The sequence below is a fragment of the Zingiber officinale genome, chromosome 4A, assembly GCF_018446385.1.
Source record: "Zingiber officinale cultivar Zhangliang chromosome 4A, Zo_v1.1, whole genome shotgun sequence".
Classification (NCBI taxonomy): Eukaryota; Viridiplantae; Streptophyta; class Magnoliopsida; order Zingiberales; family Zingiberaceae; genus Zingiber; species Zingiber officinale.
Genome location: NC_055992.1, coordinates 86,017,196 through 86,033,988, shown reverse-complemented (window position 1 = coordinate 86,033,988; position 16,793 = coordinate 86,017,196). Strand labels below are relative to the sequence as shown.

Here is a 16,793-nt window from a genome sequence, read left to right as displayed (position 1 = left end):
TGGTATTAGCCCGTCAGATTTTTTTGCATCCGCTTCCCGCATTACTCACCTATCCTTTCAACGCTCGTTGATGGAATTAAGCATTACTCACCAATAAATTATGGCTCACCGTACATTATCATTAATACAAGTTTGAACCGTCCAAACCCAATCCGTATTCCAAATTCCATTTGCTTACAATGTCACATCGGGGATAAACAAAAAATAATGATAGAGGATGCTGAGAGTCCCAAGTGATTTTGAAACTGCTCCATTAAATTAGCTATAGATAAAGCCTTCAGAGTAAGATAAATGAAGCAAACCCAATCAATGAGCTGGGGATTTCGGGTCCTCTCGTTCATTCCCTGGGATTCCAAATATCCGTAGATTGCGGTCCATGGAACCGACTGCCATGTATCTTGCATCAGCTCCAAACTTCACGGACGTGATTTTCCCTGCATCCAAAGTAGAATAATTCATTAAGAACAAAAACATCACACAACATATTTTCCTAATGGAATGGGGTATTATCAAGTCACTTTCACATTACAGAGGTATTAAGTATTGAGTACCTTTTATTCGTACAGCTATGATTTAAACACTTAAAGAATATCCAAAAATAATAATGTGACTTGTAATAACAGCATACACATATTTTATGGCCATTTTTTCTCCATGTATAGTGATAACTGGTCAAATATTAACAGGTATTGGAAGGGACCTGACATGTTAGTAGTATCCAGCCCTTCACACCATGAATACCAATCTTGACATTCTATATGATGAGTTTGAATAGAGTAGATATCTAAGATAGGCATAAGCATCATTGCGTGATAGGTATCTATACAGGCAGGTATATATAATGGTAGCTAAAAATTCACGAACTCTCATGTTATTCTTGACCTCAGATATTGTGCATTTGAAAGGTAAAAAAAATGATACCGGCTCCAGATAAATCGGGGAATGTCTTGATAAGATTCCATTCCTGCTTCACATTGGCGACTTGGTACACTCTGCAAATTGCATAAAGGGAATGATACTAAAATCTCAAATAATTGGCTCCTGATGAATTTTTAATCTTTTTATAATGCATGATGAATAATATAAAATCCCAAGCGGCATACAAACCTTGTATCAGAACCAGCAATAGCAAGATAGGACCCACTGAAATCAAACTCAACTGCAACAAAGATGATATTTCTCAGTTAGTACATTGGCAAGTTAAAAAATATAAAATAAAATTCCTATTTTCTCCATCTTAAACAACTAAGTCTCGAGCTGAAACACTTATTCAACACAGAAGTTATGTATGGTGGAATTGTGAGTTAAAAAAATCATGAGCACAAAAATGCTGATAAATCATATTTTGAATTAAATCATGACAGACCATATGAACTGTATGTAGCTACTAAATTAGAAATGTTTTAGGCAACACGTAGTATTAGCATACCGGAGTTTGTTGGAGTATTTGCATCATATGGAGCGAAGGATCTGAAATTCTTTAGCTTCCTGAGATCCCAAAGCTTAACACCATCCATAGCAGCAGTCTGACCAATGTCAAGTAATATGCATACACATCCTATCAGACAATATGAACATCTGACTGCTTAAAGCATCTCCAAAAAGAGACATACCGCTAGGAAATAGCCATTCTCAGAAAATGACATAGCAGTCACTGATCCCACATGTCCATCGAACTTTGCAACATTTGACTGCACAAAAATCATTAGCCAAATGGTAGTTAGAAGAAGTCAAACTATCTTTGTGTCTAATAAGTTATCACCCTTAAAACTTGTACCTGAGATTTTATATCCCAAATATTGACAAGGGCTCCAGTAGTGCCAGTTCCTAGAATAAGACCATCAGGATGAAAGGAAGCTGAAGTATAGCCCTCCTCTGAACTAGCTTCACCAACCTGCATATGTATATTTTCTGTTATCTATAATCAAGTGGTATAAATATCTGCAAGCATTTAGGGCATGCATATAAGTGAATTGTGAGAAGATGGAGGAAGAAAGATAGTGGAGACTACAAGGATAATGTGAGAGAAAATAACACAAAATAAGTGTATGGGAAAGAAATACCTGAGTGAGGCAAGATCCCGTAGAGAGGTCATAGAAACACCAAGTGTTATCCATAGAAGCAGTAACAAAGTACTTATTTGTAGCATGTAGTGTGACGGCTTGTACCTATGGCAGTATGAAAATATTAACTACAAAATTGAGATGAAGTATGAAAATGGCAACAAAGTTCCAAGATAAAGAGGTCTAGGAAAGATTAGCTTCATGTTATGGAAGTTTCCAGCTCATAGATTCATTCATAAAATTTAACTAAGGAAGCTTCCAAAAAATTGACTATCATATGATTACTAGTCACTAGTGATATTAGAGATGTGTCTAGTTTATATCCTTCACAAATCATATTGTGTTTGTTGAAGAATATTTAGCTAAAATAAATTTAGAATATCTACTACTATGGAGACAGCGAAGAAAAACTTTCAAAACTAAACCATGAGGCAAGTAAACTTGAATGAAATGCACTGCAACTTTTTCAATACTAAAATAAAATTTGAAGGAATAGTTATCCTAGATCAACAAAAAAAATGAGAAATTTAATATATCATTCAACAGAAAAATTGATGAAAATAGTATTCAACAATGAGAAATGATAGGTGTTTAAAATAATAAGCCAGCAAAATTGTGTGATCCTCATGCACCATTAGCAATAATACAAAAAGAGAATATCAAGGAATAGTTGAAACTAGTTTGACAAACAAAATCTACGAGGATTCTGAAATACTAAATCCAACTACTCAACGAGAAGATGATGAATTTTTGTGTGATTGTTCTGTAGCCATAAGGTCAAAAGAGATTTGTTATAGGCTAGATGTATGGCCAACAAAACCGCATTAAAAGTATTGGGTGATTAAGAAACAAAAAGAACTATCAAATGATTACTTCTCATTTTAACTGCCTAGACAGAAGGCTAGGACAAAGGCAGTTAAGAATGCTAATCAGATCATGGTCCATCATAGATCTCCTTGTTGGAATCCTTTCCATTGGTATTTGCAGGACAGTACTCTCTTTCAAATAGAAGAATATTTCCCCACCATGAACCCCTCACCTCCAGTTTTGACTGTTAGCAACAACCAATCTAGTAGCTACAAAGACGGATGAACAGACAGATTGTTGAGCTATTCTAAAACCAAAAGCATATGAGCACAGCACATTGCATGCCATTGGAAGATTTTAATAAATAAAATAAAATCCACAAGCTATTAGGTTTCCTGATTTTATACTCATGACCGGAACATTCTGTACTTAAAGTATCAGGTGGCAGGGACAAAGCTGTTAAATTTCTTGTAGTATACACATAACCTGTACATTCTCTACTAAAGTGTAAGATGGCAGACAAGAAGGGACAGTCTTGAGATAATCAAAATTAAGTATGGAGAACATGGAAGATATATACTAATTATGGTTTTTATTTGTAGAACTAATGTCAAGACAAGAATGTTGTAGCCAACCCTATATAGTAGCAACATAAGTTAATGGAAATAACTTTTAGCCATTTTATGTAAAGCAAACAATATGTCACACATCAGAAAGCAACCCCCCATATAGAATATCATAAATTTTAATTCCTTGGTAAAAGAACTAGCTCAATATTGAGCGAATGAGGAACGTGCAAAAAGAACTTTAAATTTCCACAAGTATCAAACTAACACAACTAGATCTCAACCATAAAGGACACCCCGGTGCACAACACCCCGTTGCACAAAGCTCCAGCCAATGCGGAATCCCGGAAAAGGGCCTATTGTACGCAATCCTACCCTTCTTTATAAGAGATTGTTTCCGAGACTTGAACCCTTGACCTCCAAGTCACACAGGAACAACTTTATACCGTTGCGCCATGGCACCTCCGGGTCATAGAACCGCTCCAAAGAACTAGAAATATCTCAAACTAGATATCCAAGATTCTAGACACAAAAATTGAACTTAGCAAATTATATGACTTAAACTAGCAACTTTAACTGGCAAGAGCAAATAATCTAAACAAACAAATCGAGTGCATGACACTTTTCATCTGATCAACATATTCTTTAATCCACCTGAATCATTCCACGTAAATCAAGTGAACAAAAAAGTAGTAAATAAAAGCTAATTGCCAAACCACAGAAAATTGACAAAACTAACTTTTACCAATTAAACCACTACATGCAGAAGGATACAAAATAGACAATCTTAAATACCTAAATAGTGATGAGTTATTTCAGTATTGAAATTTATTGGATTAGTGGAAAAAAATATCCCACTGATATCTAAAATCATCAAAGATAGATAGAATTTAATCATAAGCTACCTCAGCAGTGTGGTCCCGTAACACATGACGACAATCATAATTTTCATCATCAGTCACTTGCCAAATGCGTACTGTCTGCAGAATCATAATCAATGCAATAAGAAAGATAGCAAAGTATTGTCATGAACCTATGAAAAAATCACAACAGGGCTGCTATATTTTTTTCAATGTTTCATTTGAATCCCAAAAAATAATGTATCGAAACAAAATGATGCACCCTCACATCTAAAAAAATAATAGATTCATAATTTTCCATCTAATTTTCATGGTATAATATAATTGTGTATTAGCAAAAAAAATGAATAGAATTTGTGGTTGCAACCATTGTATCAGCCTAGGCCACAGTCATCAAGGCATTTTAGACAAGGGAACAGATCGCATGTATGAGATGCAATACTTTGGGGCATTATGGATGTCTAGGCAGGAGCCCATGCAAATAGGCAAGCCAGATATATAAATAAATAAATAAAACTTATTTAGTTTATTTGATGATATTAAAACATAAAAACTTATTGGTGATTTACTGCACTAAAGAATAATTATTGTGATTGGTGCCGTCCATTCTAAAAACATGGACCACTGCACAGTCTAAGCAACGCAAGTGATCCAGGTGGATCTAAGTAAATATTTACTTTATAAGTTGCACTTGACATTATGTCATCTATATTTTGATAATGTACTATGACACTAATTCTAAAGTAGCTATGTGTTTTTCTGTAATTTGAACTAATGACCATCAATCATTGAATTTTATATTTTTATTGTAATTTTTGTTTTCCAAGATCCAAATGTGAAATATGAAATATTTCATCATTGTTATGTGTTTAAGGTTTTCTCCTGTTTATTTGTGATTTTATATTTTTAACATGGCAGCTCGTAACTTGTGTCAACTTAAAAATTCAATTGTAAGTACTAAAAACTACAATATGCATGTTACTAATAAACATGGCCTATTCAACATTGTTATATAGTATGACATTTATTTTATATGATTGACATTTTTTTTCATGTGGAATTTTGAATTGGACATATGGATTAACATACTTCATTGGATAAACATCAATCCTTTTTACCAATATTACTATTTAAGAAAATAATAATAATATGAATGCATATTGCCTCTTCATATCACATTTGTGCTATGCAGTATGCAGCTGCTTGTGGCTCGGAAACACATTTTAAAACCTTGGTTGTAATTCCACTGGTATACATTTTGAATACAAGTATCAAATTTCAATTTTTAAAAGTTTGTGTTTACTTTTTTCTAAATCAAGGAATAAGATTATCTGAATATAAAATTAAATCAAATAGAATAATCTAAAATTTTAATGTTCATTAAGCTTCATACAAGATCCAATCATAAATAGGTTATGCTTTTACTAAACTTAGTCATAAATTCCCCATTGACCACAAAAGCACAAGTTAAAATGATTATGGTGGTCAAGGTAAATAGAGCAAATATAAAGTGAAGAAAAAACAAATGAGTTTCCGGAGTAAAGAAAGAATAGTCTTTAATGCTCATTTTGCAGAAAAAAGAATAGATCTATACATAACAAGGATCACAATAATGAATGGACACTTCAAACTAAACTTAAGAATGAAAACGAAACATTGATCCCACTAACCTTGTCACCTGACCCAGTTATAACAAGTTCTTCACCAGGAACAAATTTGACACTGGTGACCTAAATTAAGGAACAAGTACCCAACAAAAAGGGGGAAAATAAGAAAACAAATGCAACCGAATGATAGAAGTTATCAAGGGCATAGGCAAATACCTTCTTTGAGTGACCAGTGAGTGTCGATAAGATTTGACCTGATGTCCTATTGAAAAGAACTCCAGTTGAATCAACACCACCAGTAGCAATTATGTCCTGTTAGTTAGTACAACCACTGGATTAGTACAACAGTATATAATTAAGAAGTCTTATCTTGAACATGCATCAGTTTCATATGAGGTTTTTATTGAGCATTGACAAATCCAAGTGACTAACACAAGAACACCAGCACATGATGCCCAGATATGCTCTCAAATGCTTATTAAGGTTAGATCAAGAAAATGAAAGAGTTATAAATAGGTCAATTGATTAAAAAAAACTATTAAGGCGTCAAACTTTTAATACTTAAAAAGAGATTAATGAGTAACTACTCTAAAGTATTGCACAAATTACAGCTAAAAGGACATTTTAGATTAATGTAAAAACCATTACATAAACATCCTTGAATAAACAATCACTGAAATATCCTACCTTGGAAGCATCAATATCAATACAAAGAATCCCTGGCTTGTTCGACTTGTGAAGTGGATGACTAGCAACCTGAGTGTATCCATCCAGTGCATCAACAGGAGCCAGCGTAGCTGGGATCTAACACAAGAAAAACATAAGATGCAGCTTCAAGATGCCTTAAATGTAATGTATTGTTGTTGCATTTTCATAAACAAATCAAATTGAAAACCACAAGATTCTGCATATGCACTCCTCTTAATAAGTTTCTCTTTCCAAATGTTTGATCCATATAAATGTTTGCCTTTCAACACAAAATACAACGACCAAGTCTTATCCCACTAGGTGGAGTTGGCTTTGTCTTTCAACACAAAATCTAACCAAAAAATATTTGGGAGGTTTATAGTTTGTCGGTGATGGTACTGTTGCTTCTTTTCACCAACAAATACTACATGGAAGAGCATAACCTAAAGCATAGAGAAATTACCTGGCGCTTTTTCCTCTGTCCAGAAAGCAAAGCATTGCATTCAGTAAGTTCTGCAATAATAGAAGGATTTATACCAGGACGAACTTTCTTCGCAACAGGACCAAACTCGCTTTCTATAGCTGCAAATATAATCAAAGGCAATGAAATAAATTTCTGTTACAAATATATAATTTCAGATCTTGTGTTTAGGGTTTTCAGAACCTCTTTTCCCATTGCTGACAACAGCTGCATCAGCAGATTCAGCACGTATTTGTCTCTCACTCAGAGACAAAAGCACTCTTGCATCATCTCTTTCCTTCTTCAGTCTAGCTATAACCCGGCATGCAGCATCATGCTGGAGCATAATGCAGTTAGTATAGAACAAGTTATCTGCCCTACAGTGATAAAACAATATAAACTGGAGAAAGACATGGGTAAGGTGGAAAAGAACAATTGACTAGTTACTAAAGTGAAAATGCTATATATATATATACAGCGAAAGACAGAGGTCTCTAAAGATATTTAGATGGTTTGGAATTTAAACAAACAGATTTCCCCCACAAAACAGATAAATCAGTTGGGAAATTAAAAATACAAGAAAAAATAAATGGACGAAATACACAATGATAAGATGGAGAATTTGATGTATGTAGTTATTATTGTGAGAATACAACAGAACTATTATGATCGAACATTCAAGCATATATATCCAACAAATAATGGTCAATCATCACATAAGAACCAATTAGGAGGGGAAAAAAGTAAAGTAACATCTTTGATATGTTAAATAGAAAATGACTCCTTTAATCATCTCCAGATAACAAACAAAGCCATTAGTTTAGGAAAAAAAACAAAAGTAGATAATCAAAGAGCCAATACAGTGCCAACAATGGCAATAGGAATTACAGCGAGGAGTTTAAAGTGACACCACAGCACCATCTTACATCTACCACATGAATTAGACATTCACACCTAAATGAACAACTTCACTTAAAAAACTACATTGTGGGTCTAACCTAGAAAGCCCACTGTGTCAAACATGAAAAAGCTAAATGACTGGTACAATCAAACCAAAATTCAGCAATTTAGACCAAGTTTCATGTGAAAAATAACTGCTAATTCACCAAGAATGGAGAGGCATTGAAAGACTGAAGAGGAATTTCATTACTTGATGGTTGTGACAAAATGACAAGACAATTGAAAATAGACTCATTTGGATAATTCAATCAAAAAATCAACGACAACAAAAACAAGATACACATGTTTAACTGTGTGGAGTAATTGAGTTTGATCATAGGAAAACTAAAAACAGTTAAGAGGTACTATTAATAGGATTATTGTTGTAGCTGATTTAGTCTCGTATTAGTATCTTTATATTAATATTTTAGGTTTAAGGTTATCTCCAAACTCCTATATACACTTTGTGATTACTCATAAACATATACAATATACCTGATTCTATTTGCCCTAATTTCTACATGGTATTTGAGCATCCTTACTAGAGTTTTCTAAGAGCTATTCCCTTGAGAGGGAGGCTGACAACCTCCCCCTCTTGATCCTCTCTCCTCCTCTCTATCTCCTCATTCCTAGTCTGATAAGCCAACTCTTCACTCATTTTTAGCAGCAAGAACTCCTGCTCAACTGGTTGCATGCAATTACAGTATCTCTTGACAGCAACTCTGTTTGCAACAAAGCCTGACTGAGAACAGTGTCTTCCCAAGCAGGATCAACCACACATCTGCAACCTTATGCATGATGTCTTTTGTTTTCAAAGAAGGCAGGTGACATGACAAGTGATCTCCACTGCTGGGAGCCCTTCCACATGCAGTGCACAATCTCTTCAATAGTCGGCAACTCCATCAACCACTGCCTCCAGCAATGTAAAGATATCCCATGAACACACGACTAAATCAAATCTTCTCTTGCATGCAATCCTTCCACCTCAAGCCACTGTCTTCCTGAGGCAACACCAGAACTCCTGTGACCACACAATCACACCTCTCTCCTCTTGAGAGAGCATGGCAGCAGTATCCTTTGATGTTGCTTCTTCTTAATATATTTCCCAATCTATCCCTCCCATGAAATGCAGCTAACTGTGATGCTTGTGAGAACCATTGTCTGTCACAACAACTGAGTGATTGCCTGTTGTTAGCCAGAGCAGTTCCGTTCTGCTACAAGGAAAATCTCCAATCCAGATAACTAGGCTTCAAGATCAATGGCATTTTTTCTCTCCACCTCGAACACTGTTTCCAAAAACAGCAATTCTTCTGCTTATGTAATAGATATTTTGGAACGTTGAAATATCTTCTATTGAGGGCTTATTCACACTCGCCTATATTGTTCAATGATGGAATCAGTTACAAGTTCATCAAGCTCAATAATGTCTTTCTAATGATAGCTGCATGGTAGAATTGCAAATAGTGGGGAGTACAATTTCAGTGAACCAACCAACAGACAACTGGCTGAAGATACACTAGAACCAAGAAGCAGAAGCACACCTATTTCTCACAAGCCAACTGCTGCAATTACTACAATATAATGCCAGAACCCAGCAGAGAGGACACGTCTTCTCATTGCCCAACTGCAATTCTGACATGACACCAAAACCAAGTGGAAGGCAGCAAGATTTTCATCCAGCCATCAAAACTACTGTGATGTAACATCAGAATTAGGGAAAGGGGAGCACCTCTCTGCTCAACCCAACCGCTGAGAAGCAACGCAAGAACCAAGCAAATGAGACTACAACATTGCTCACAACCCAACTATCAAAATTACTATGAGAATTCACATCTGATATTTGTGTCTCGCACGAACACAGGCACAACAATTGTAGCCTCTACTTGTGCTCCTACTACCTGAGTACTCCACCATCTCAAGGGTTTTATTGATCAAGGTTGATGTCACAACTTTAACTACAGAAGTTTGGTTTTGCTTACATGCAAATATCATGCTCTTATTTCATTATTGTTGTGCTTAATTTATAATCTACTTAATTTTTATAATCTCTTATAATCTGCTTAGCAGCGCCAGGGTCGCGTCCAACACAGGACGCGACGCTAGCGCTATTGATGCTGCCGGAAGCCTCCGGCGAAGCTTCCGGTGCCGCCGAAAGCTTCCGACGACAGGTCTAGCGACGGAGGATGCATCCGGGAACGCGTTCGGCGGCGGCGGCAGTGGACGCATCCCACGTGTAGTTCAACGTTCGCAATTTTTCTTTTTTATTTTTTCTTTTTTATTTTTTTTGTAATTATTTATTTAATTAAACAATTCCTCACTTAATTAGGGTAATTTCAATAGGTTTTTATACCCCTAATTCAATTATCCCAACAAACTAAATAAAAAATATATTTAAAATCTAAATCTTTTTATAAATTTTATTAATTATTTACATTCTAATAATATTATATTTAAAATTTAAAAATTAGGATTAACTATTATTAATTAATTTATAATATTTTAGGTATAAATTAAAAAATTCTAATAAATCTTATTAATCCATATAAATCATATTTATATTCATAATTTTATATTTAAAATTAAAAAAAAAATCCTAATAAATTTTATTAATTTATTTATATTCTAATAATATTATAGTTAAAATTTAAAAATTCTAATAACTATTATTAATTAATTTATATTTTGATATTTTATATTTAAAATTAAAAAATTCTAATAAATCTTATTAATCCGAGGAATCCGCCTAGCGGCGCCTAATCCCCGCCTAGGGGACCTAAGCGCTGGTCTAGCGTCTAGCGAATTTTAGAACCTTGTCTATTTGACATATTTCCTACAAAACTAATCAAAACTAGCAAGATTGTCCTTGTTAACAAAATCAAATACGTGTCAAATCTTTCTCAAACATCTGGCTACAAGTTTGTATATTCAGGTCCTTTAGCCCAATATTAAAAGTTGTTTAATACAAAAATACACTTGCATGATGAATGTGATCCAAACCAACATGATTAGTTTTAGGAAACTGGACATGTTATATAATCAATACGTGATAAAGGAATACTGCTGCTTACTGAAGCTAGATTGTGAATGATTGGACAATGAGGTTTACTTACATATTTATACACGCAAATAAATCAAGAATGGAAATTCTTCCGGGTAAAGCCTTCCAAATAAAGTTTACAGACAAAACGCTACATGAGGATATATTTCAAGCAACTATTAGCATCTAACTTACCTAAATACATTTAATCAACCCTCTGATCAAGTTTTGAACATCATCCAACTTTGGAGTGTACTTAATTGCAGATTTCTTTTACTACTTATTGCCTATAATTTGGGGGTAAAACAATATATTCATTTCCTAGTGAACTAAGCATGTTTTCTTCAGTTTAATCTGATAATTAGGAAACTACATAGGCAATTAAAACTTCTATATCCTCAAAGCTTTAATCCATACAACAAACTTCAATGAGAAAAGTAAATGACCAAATTAAAGATAAAACTATGTTATAGCTATATGCGCAAAAGGCAAAAACAAAACATTCTGATGCATAAAGTAGCTGGTCAACAACCAAAACATGCACTTGTCCAAGAGTTTTCATACCTGATACAAAGCATGACTCAACTCTTGCCTAGCTGTGTGTAATTGATTCTCAAGTGCAAAATTAGAAAGCATCAGAGCATCCCATTCCTGTTTCAGCAGAAGAAAAACAACATAAATTCTTTAAGGATCAATACATTGGCTGTAAAGTATAAAGAAGGATTATTCTAGAAAATTAGGATAAGGACAAGCCATGGCAACAAACTGATACAAGCACATGATCAGGCCACACAATCAAATCTATACTAGGTGATGCATAATAATCAGGATTAAGTTCTAAACTAACACTATTGAAGAGGTGAAATTACTCGAAAGATCTTTTTTTTATTATCCACCATTGCCATCTATCTATCTTACAAGTTGTGCAAAGAATAAGATTACATCGTAGTAGGAAGAAGAAACTCATCCTCAACCCATTTACTAGAAAGAACATAAAAGCAGGTCAGATTATTTAAAAATTCATGCAACACATAGAATTCAAGGAAAAAGACATTTATCGCATTCAATTGATAAAACAACTAGACAGTTAACGTAACTAAAAGAATAAATTGCAATCCATATTCAAAACAAAGAGTTCAGAATACACACATTCTGGAACATTCCAAGCAGCCCAGGAATGCTAGCAGCTTGCAATGGTCTTGGCTTCGCTACCTACCAGAAGAATAATTAAAAAAAAAACATGGAAGACAATAAAATATAAAAAATGGCATTGTTCAGTACCATGCATTAATTTGTTAACTTGCAATGATTGTAACATTTCATATATCTTATTTGTCTAACGCCTGACTTTTTCAAGCATAGTACATCAGTAATTTCTTAAGAATTAGATATACAATAGGATGTTCAATTGCTAGCATATTTATCAAGAATTTTTAACTGAAAAGACAATGGTACATCATATTTATCACGACAACCACTTTTAGCTTCTAAAATGAATACAAAAAATAATTGGAAGAACATCGTAGAGCAAGATACAAGATGGTCCACATATCTATTTGTGTCAATAAAGGCTTAAAGAAAACAAAGTAGTTAAGGAAGAAAAGATCATGCAAATCTTAGCAAGTTAAACAATCAATACTGTACTCATGCTGTTGATGCATTGGCCAGTTAGAAATCTTGTGTTATATGCATAATTATGCTGTTGAACAAGGACAAAGATTATGTCATGAATGGCAGGAAAAACATCAAAAGTAGAAAGGAGGGGAAGTGTGGCTAGACAATATAATATATCAGATATCCTCTCAGCATAGTTAAGGAATCAACATCGCATGGGGTTGTGAAAATTCTCAACCAAACAAAATGGGATTAATTGTTGTTTATGCACATGGTATTTTGAAAGTAGAGTTAATCCTCCCACTACAATGAACAATCAAACAAGACAAATTAGTGAGTAGGACAAGGATGGACACTATTAATGCAGTGATATTAATATTCTACCTTTTCTAAGCTAACTGAATCAGTGCAAGGATCATCAGACTACATGAAAAGTTATTGTCATCACAAATTCAAAATTTTGTTTTAGATACACAGCATCTATTCTTTGACAATCTATTGGAATTGAAAAATACTCAGGATATTAACATTGGAACAATCTCATGCCTGTCAAACTAATTTTGGCTGACATAATCTTGTACCTACCACAATTATTATGGAGCCTTCTTGTAGTAGCAGGTACACTGGTGTAAATTTAGTTATTCAACAAATCAAACTGAGTGAGCATCTGAAGTGTGTTCAGACTGGCATTTGATTATACAGAGGAAAGATTCAAGTATGGTACCATAGCATTCTAACATTCTAAGGACAATGAAGCATTCATGTACTATAGACAGTGCACATTGAATTGCTAAATGAGCTTCAAAATAGAAAGTAGAAGGACATGAAACAGTATGATCCCCTTCTTCTTTCAATTAGCTCTTCTCCCTGAGAAAAGTAAAGTACACCATCTTCCAACCCTAAACTAGACGAGCAAATGGAATGTCTAATTCTTTGTCAACAATGTTGTTTCTAGTGTCCAACACACTAATTCTAAAATGAAACCAACAAATTAGCAAAGAAGTGCTCAATGTTTTTTTTATGTTTCTTAAAATTATAGTCTTTCTCACAAAGTATTCAACTCCATGACACTTTCTACCATAAGAAGTTAAAAACCACAGTAACCAACGGCAATATTGAATTGGGATAATGCACCTTATCTGTCTTCACAGCTACGAGATCGTCCATGCTGAGCTCCTCGTTGGTAACGGGGCATTTTCCATGATTCTTAAAAAAGAAACAGCAGGAAAAAAAAAGGCCAAATGTAAGATGACAAACTGAAGTATACCAGCGAGCTAATAACCTCTCGACCTTCATAAACGAAAGATAAGAAGTAGGAAATCAACGGGGAGAAGAGGCGGAGGAAATCATACTGCAATGTGGTGCTCGATCAACCGCCGCTCGAAGAGAAGGCCGGATCTCTTAGAAACAACCGGTTCCTCCGGAACTTCTCCGGAGACTAGAAGGAAAAGAGGGAGAAGGCGTGGTCATAACCCTAAATTGCACCGGAGGAGCAAGAACAGAAACCATACGGATTGCAGATGGACAAAGGAAAGAGGATCTTACTCGTGCAGATCATTTCTGATTCAAGCGAGGGTTTCGCCGGTGAATTCGGCAGCGAATGAGGAGCTCGGCGGTAGGGTTCCGCGAAGCTTCAGAGCGACGGCAAGAGAGAGGAAGAGCGCGAGAAATTGGGCGTAGGGTTTTATAAAATGCCTCTCGAGTCTCCAATGTTGATCAACTCGAGTCCGGTGAGCGCATCGAGTTGCGTTTGGGGTTCAGGCTCAAGCTCGTCAGGCTATTTTTTTTTAATAAAATATATTTAAAAATAAAAATTTACTAAATTAAAAAATAATCTTTAAAACTGAGACAGTTATAAAATAGTAGTGTTTATGTTTTCCCATATTTTTATGTAAAAAAAATACATTACTCTTCATTGGGAAAATGTGAATATAAATAATTTAGGTGAGTGGCATTATGATTGAAATAGAGCAAGAAAGGATGTGAATATTTGTGCAAGCTCAAACTCAAATGATGTTAGTAAAGTAGTCGATATTTATCACCATTCTCTTTTACAGACTTAACCCACGTGACTCGATCAGTATTATACCACATACCTTTCATGTTTCGAGATGAGATCCTCTGTTCTCAAAATGTTATGTCCTCATGTTCCAGCGTCGATCGGACGGCTATAATATTTTAATGATGTACACTACATTCTTAAGATATGATTTAATCCGTTTGATCGACACTTGGACAGAGGATCTCATTTGCATGTTTCACGCTACGTAGCCAGTGGAGTGTCACAAGGCCTGATGCTGAAGCACGGAGGTTATGGTTCCTTGCTCGGCAAGGAGCCAAATGATGCATGTTGCTCAAACTCACGTGGCTACAAAGTGGAGAGACACGTATGTCTTTGCATGCATACAAGCCGCATGTCATTCTACGGAGGGTTATTATTTAGGATAAGTCTAGTTGATTATCACACATTAAACTTATAAAATTAAGTAAGATCAAATTTTGATAAAAATCAATAAATCATCTTCTTATATGATAATTAATTTTGATTTTCTAATTTACTCTCTTTCAATAAAATATAGAGTGTAGTAATCATGGGAGAACCATTGAACGATAGATTTTATATTTTTACATCACATTGATCACTCACATTCAAGAGCGGATCTATTTTAGGATATGAGGGGGTTATAATCCTCCAAAATTTTTTAATAACATAATTTTATAAAGAAATTTTATTAATTTTATTAGTATATATATTATTTTACCGTTTTACCCCATTTTGAAATATATGTATAGTTGGTATAATGGTAAGTTTTATTTTTATTTTAACACACATCTTTATTTTTCACATTTCAACTAAATATACATTATGCATTTTGAAAATTTAAAGAGATCATTATTATATAATACGTTTAATAATTATTTTCGTCACTTAATATACAACCCCTCCCAAACTTAAAATTCTATATTCGTCCTTCTCACATTGGGAGGCACTCCTCTTAGAAGTGAGCAAGCACTTTTTTATATAAGGGAGAAAACTTATCTAGAAAGGCGAAAGAATGCTTGAACCAATGTTTGAACTGTGCAATTCTTTGCTTGATAGATATATGTGATATTATTCATATATATATTTTGTTTGTCACGACGACTCGTGCTAGATTATGTTCATAATTTTATCATTTTATTCTGAAAAATAGGCATCTGAGCGTAACCTTTTTAGTACCGTTGGAGGGGACGAGTTTATTTTAAAGAGGTTGTCTCACTGCAAGATTCAACTTCTTTATTCCTTGGTGGACGCTCCTCATGCAACATTTGATGCTTGTAATAAAGAAAATTTTCAAATGTGGGTTGCATTACTTGGGACAGTCAGTGGCTTTCCTAGTCTGGGATGTTTGTCTAGATGAGATACATATACCAAAAATGAATGTCCAACTTATGCTGATAATGTCACGCCCCGGAGGAGTCCCTGTCCGAAGAAATTTCGACAGCATTTCCCCTGTACAACGAACAATCTGAAACTTTCTACATCGCCATATACCTCAGCCACAAGCGGCTGGAATAATAACAATAATAAACAAACAATAACACAGACATCCACGCAGTTTATATCAATTTCAGCCTCTGGCTGACACAACTACGCAGTTTAATAGTAAACAAACTGAACAGTGATAAGCAGACTCGAAAACAACCCTACTCAACTACACCCATAAAGCTCAAAACATAATCCTACTCCACTACACTCATAAAGCTCAAATCCGACGATAAGATCAACTTACCTCTTCTGCCGTCTAGGCAGGTATATAGTAAAACATATCGAATAAAAATCCATCGACAAGTACAATCCATACAAGCTCCAAGTATCAAAACAAAACAAGTCTAAACATGGTCCAATAAAGAAGAAAACCAAAAGATCAATAATGGCCTCGTGGTCTGCAGGGGACTAGCGATTGGAACTCCTCCAGACAGCATCAACCTGAAAAATAGCAACGGAGGAGGGTGTGAGTCCAACACTCAGCGTGTAACAACTGATATACATAGTAAGGAAATAACATCTAGCACTAATCATGCGTACAGTCTCCTGACGCAATAAAGGTAAATGCAAACTGAAATAAACAGGAGAATACTGTACTAACCAGGATCTGGTACAAGGATAAAC

At 34.7% G+C, this 16,793-nt stretch overlaps 1 protein-coding gene across 1 annotated transcript; it reads right to left on the bottom strand.

Moving 5' to 3' along the window:
* Nucleotides 1-83: 83 nt before the first annotated feature.
* Nucleotides 84-14,334, bottom strand: LOC121970068 (pre-mRNA-processing factor 19-like). Its single transcript, XM_042520480.1, has 18 exons — nt 14,186-14,334; nt 13,993-14,078; nt 13,775-13,846; nt 12,176-12,238; nt 11,591-11,677; nt 7,255-7,387; nt 7,054-7,172; nt 6,591-6,707; nt 6,120-6,215; nt 5,967-6,026; nt 4,342-4,416; nt 2,064-2,168; nt 1,778-1,894; nt 1,614-1,691; nt 1,430-1,526; nt 1,108-1,159; nt 922-992; nt 84-434 (listed from the first exon to the last, which is right to left on the bottom strand). Exons 1-18 carry the CDS (start codon nt 14,196-14,198, stop codon nt 307-309), a joined length of 1,569 nt encoding a protein of 522 aa, XP_042376414.1. The 5' UTR covers nt 14,199-14,334; the 3' UTR covers nt 84-306.
* Nucleotides 14,335-16,793: the final 2,459 nt, after the last annotated feature.

Bases quoted from the DNA above. Each gene is read 5' to 3' on its own strand.
- LOC121970068 (XM_042520480.1), bottom strand. The intron at 4,417-5,966 runs GTTAGTGGGATC...ATGATTCTGCAG, and splicing joins TAACTGGGTCAGGTGACAAG to ACAGTACGCATTTGGCAAGT. The intron at 435-921 runs GTATCATTTTTT...CTTTGGATGCAG, and splicing joins CCCCGATTTATCTGGAGCCG to GGAAAATCACGTCCGTGAAG.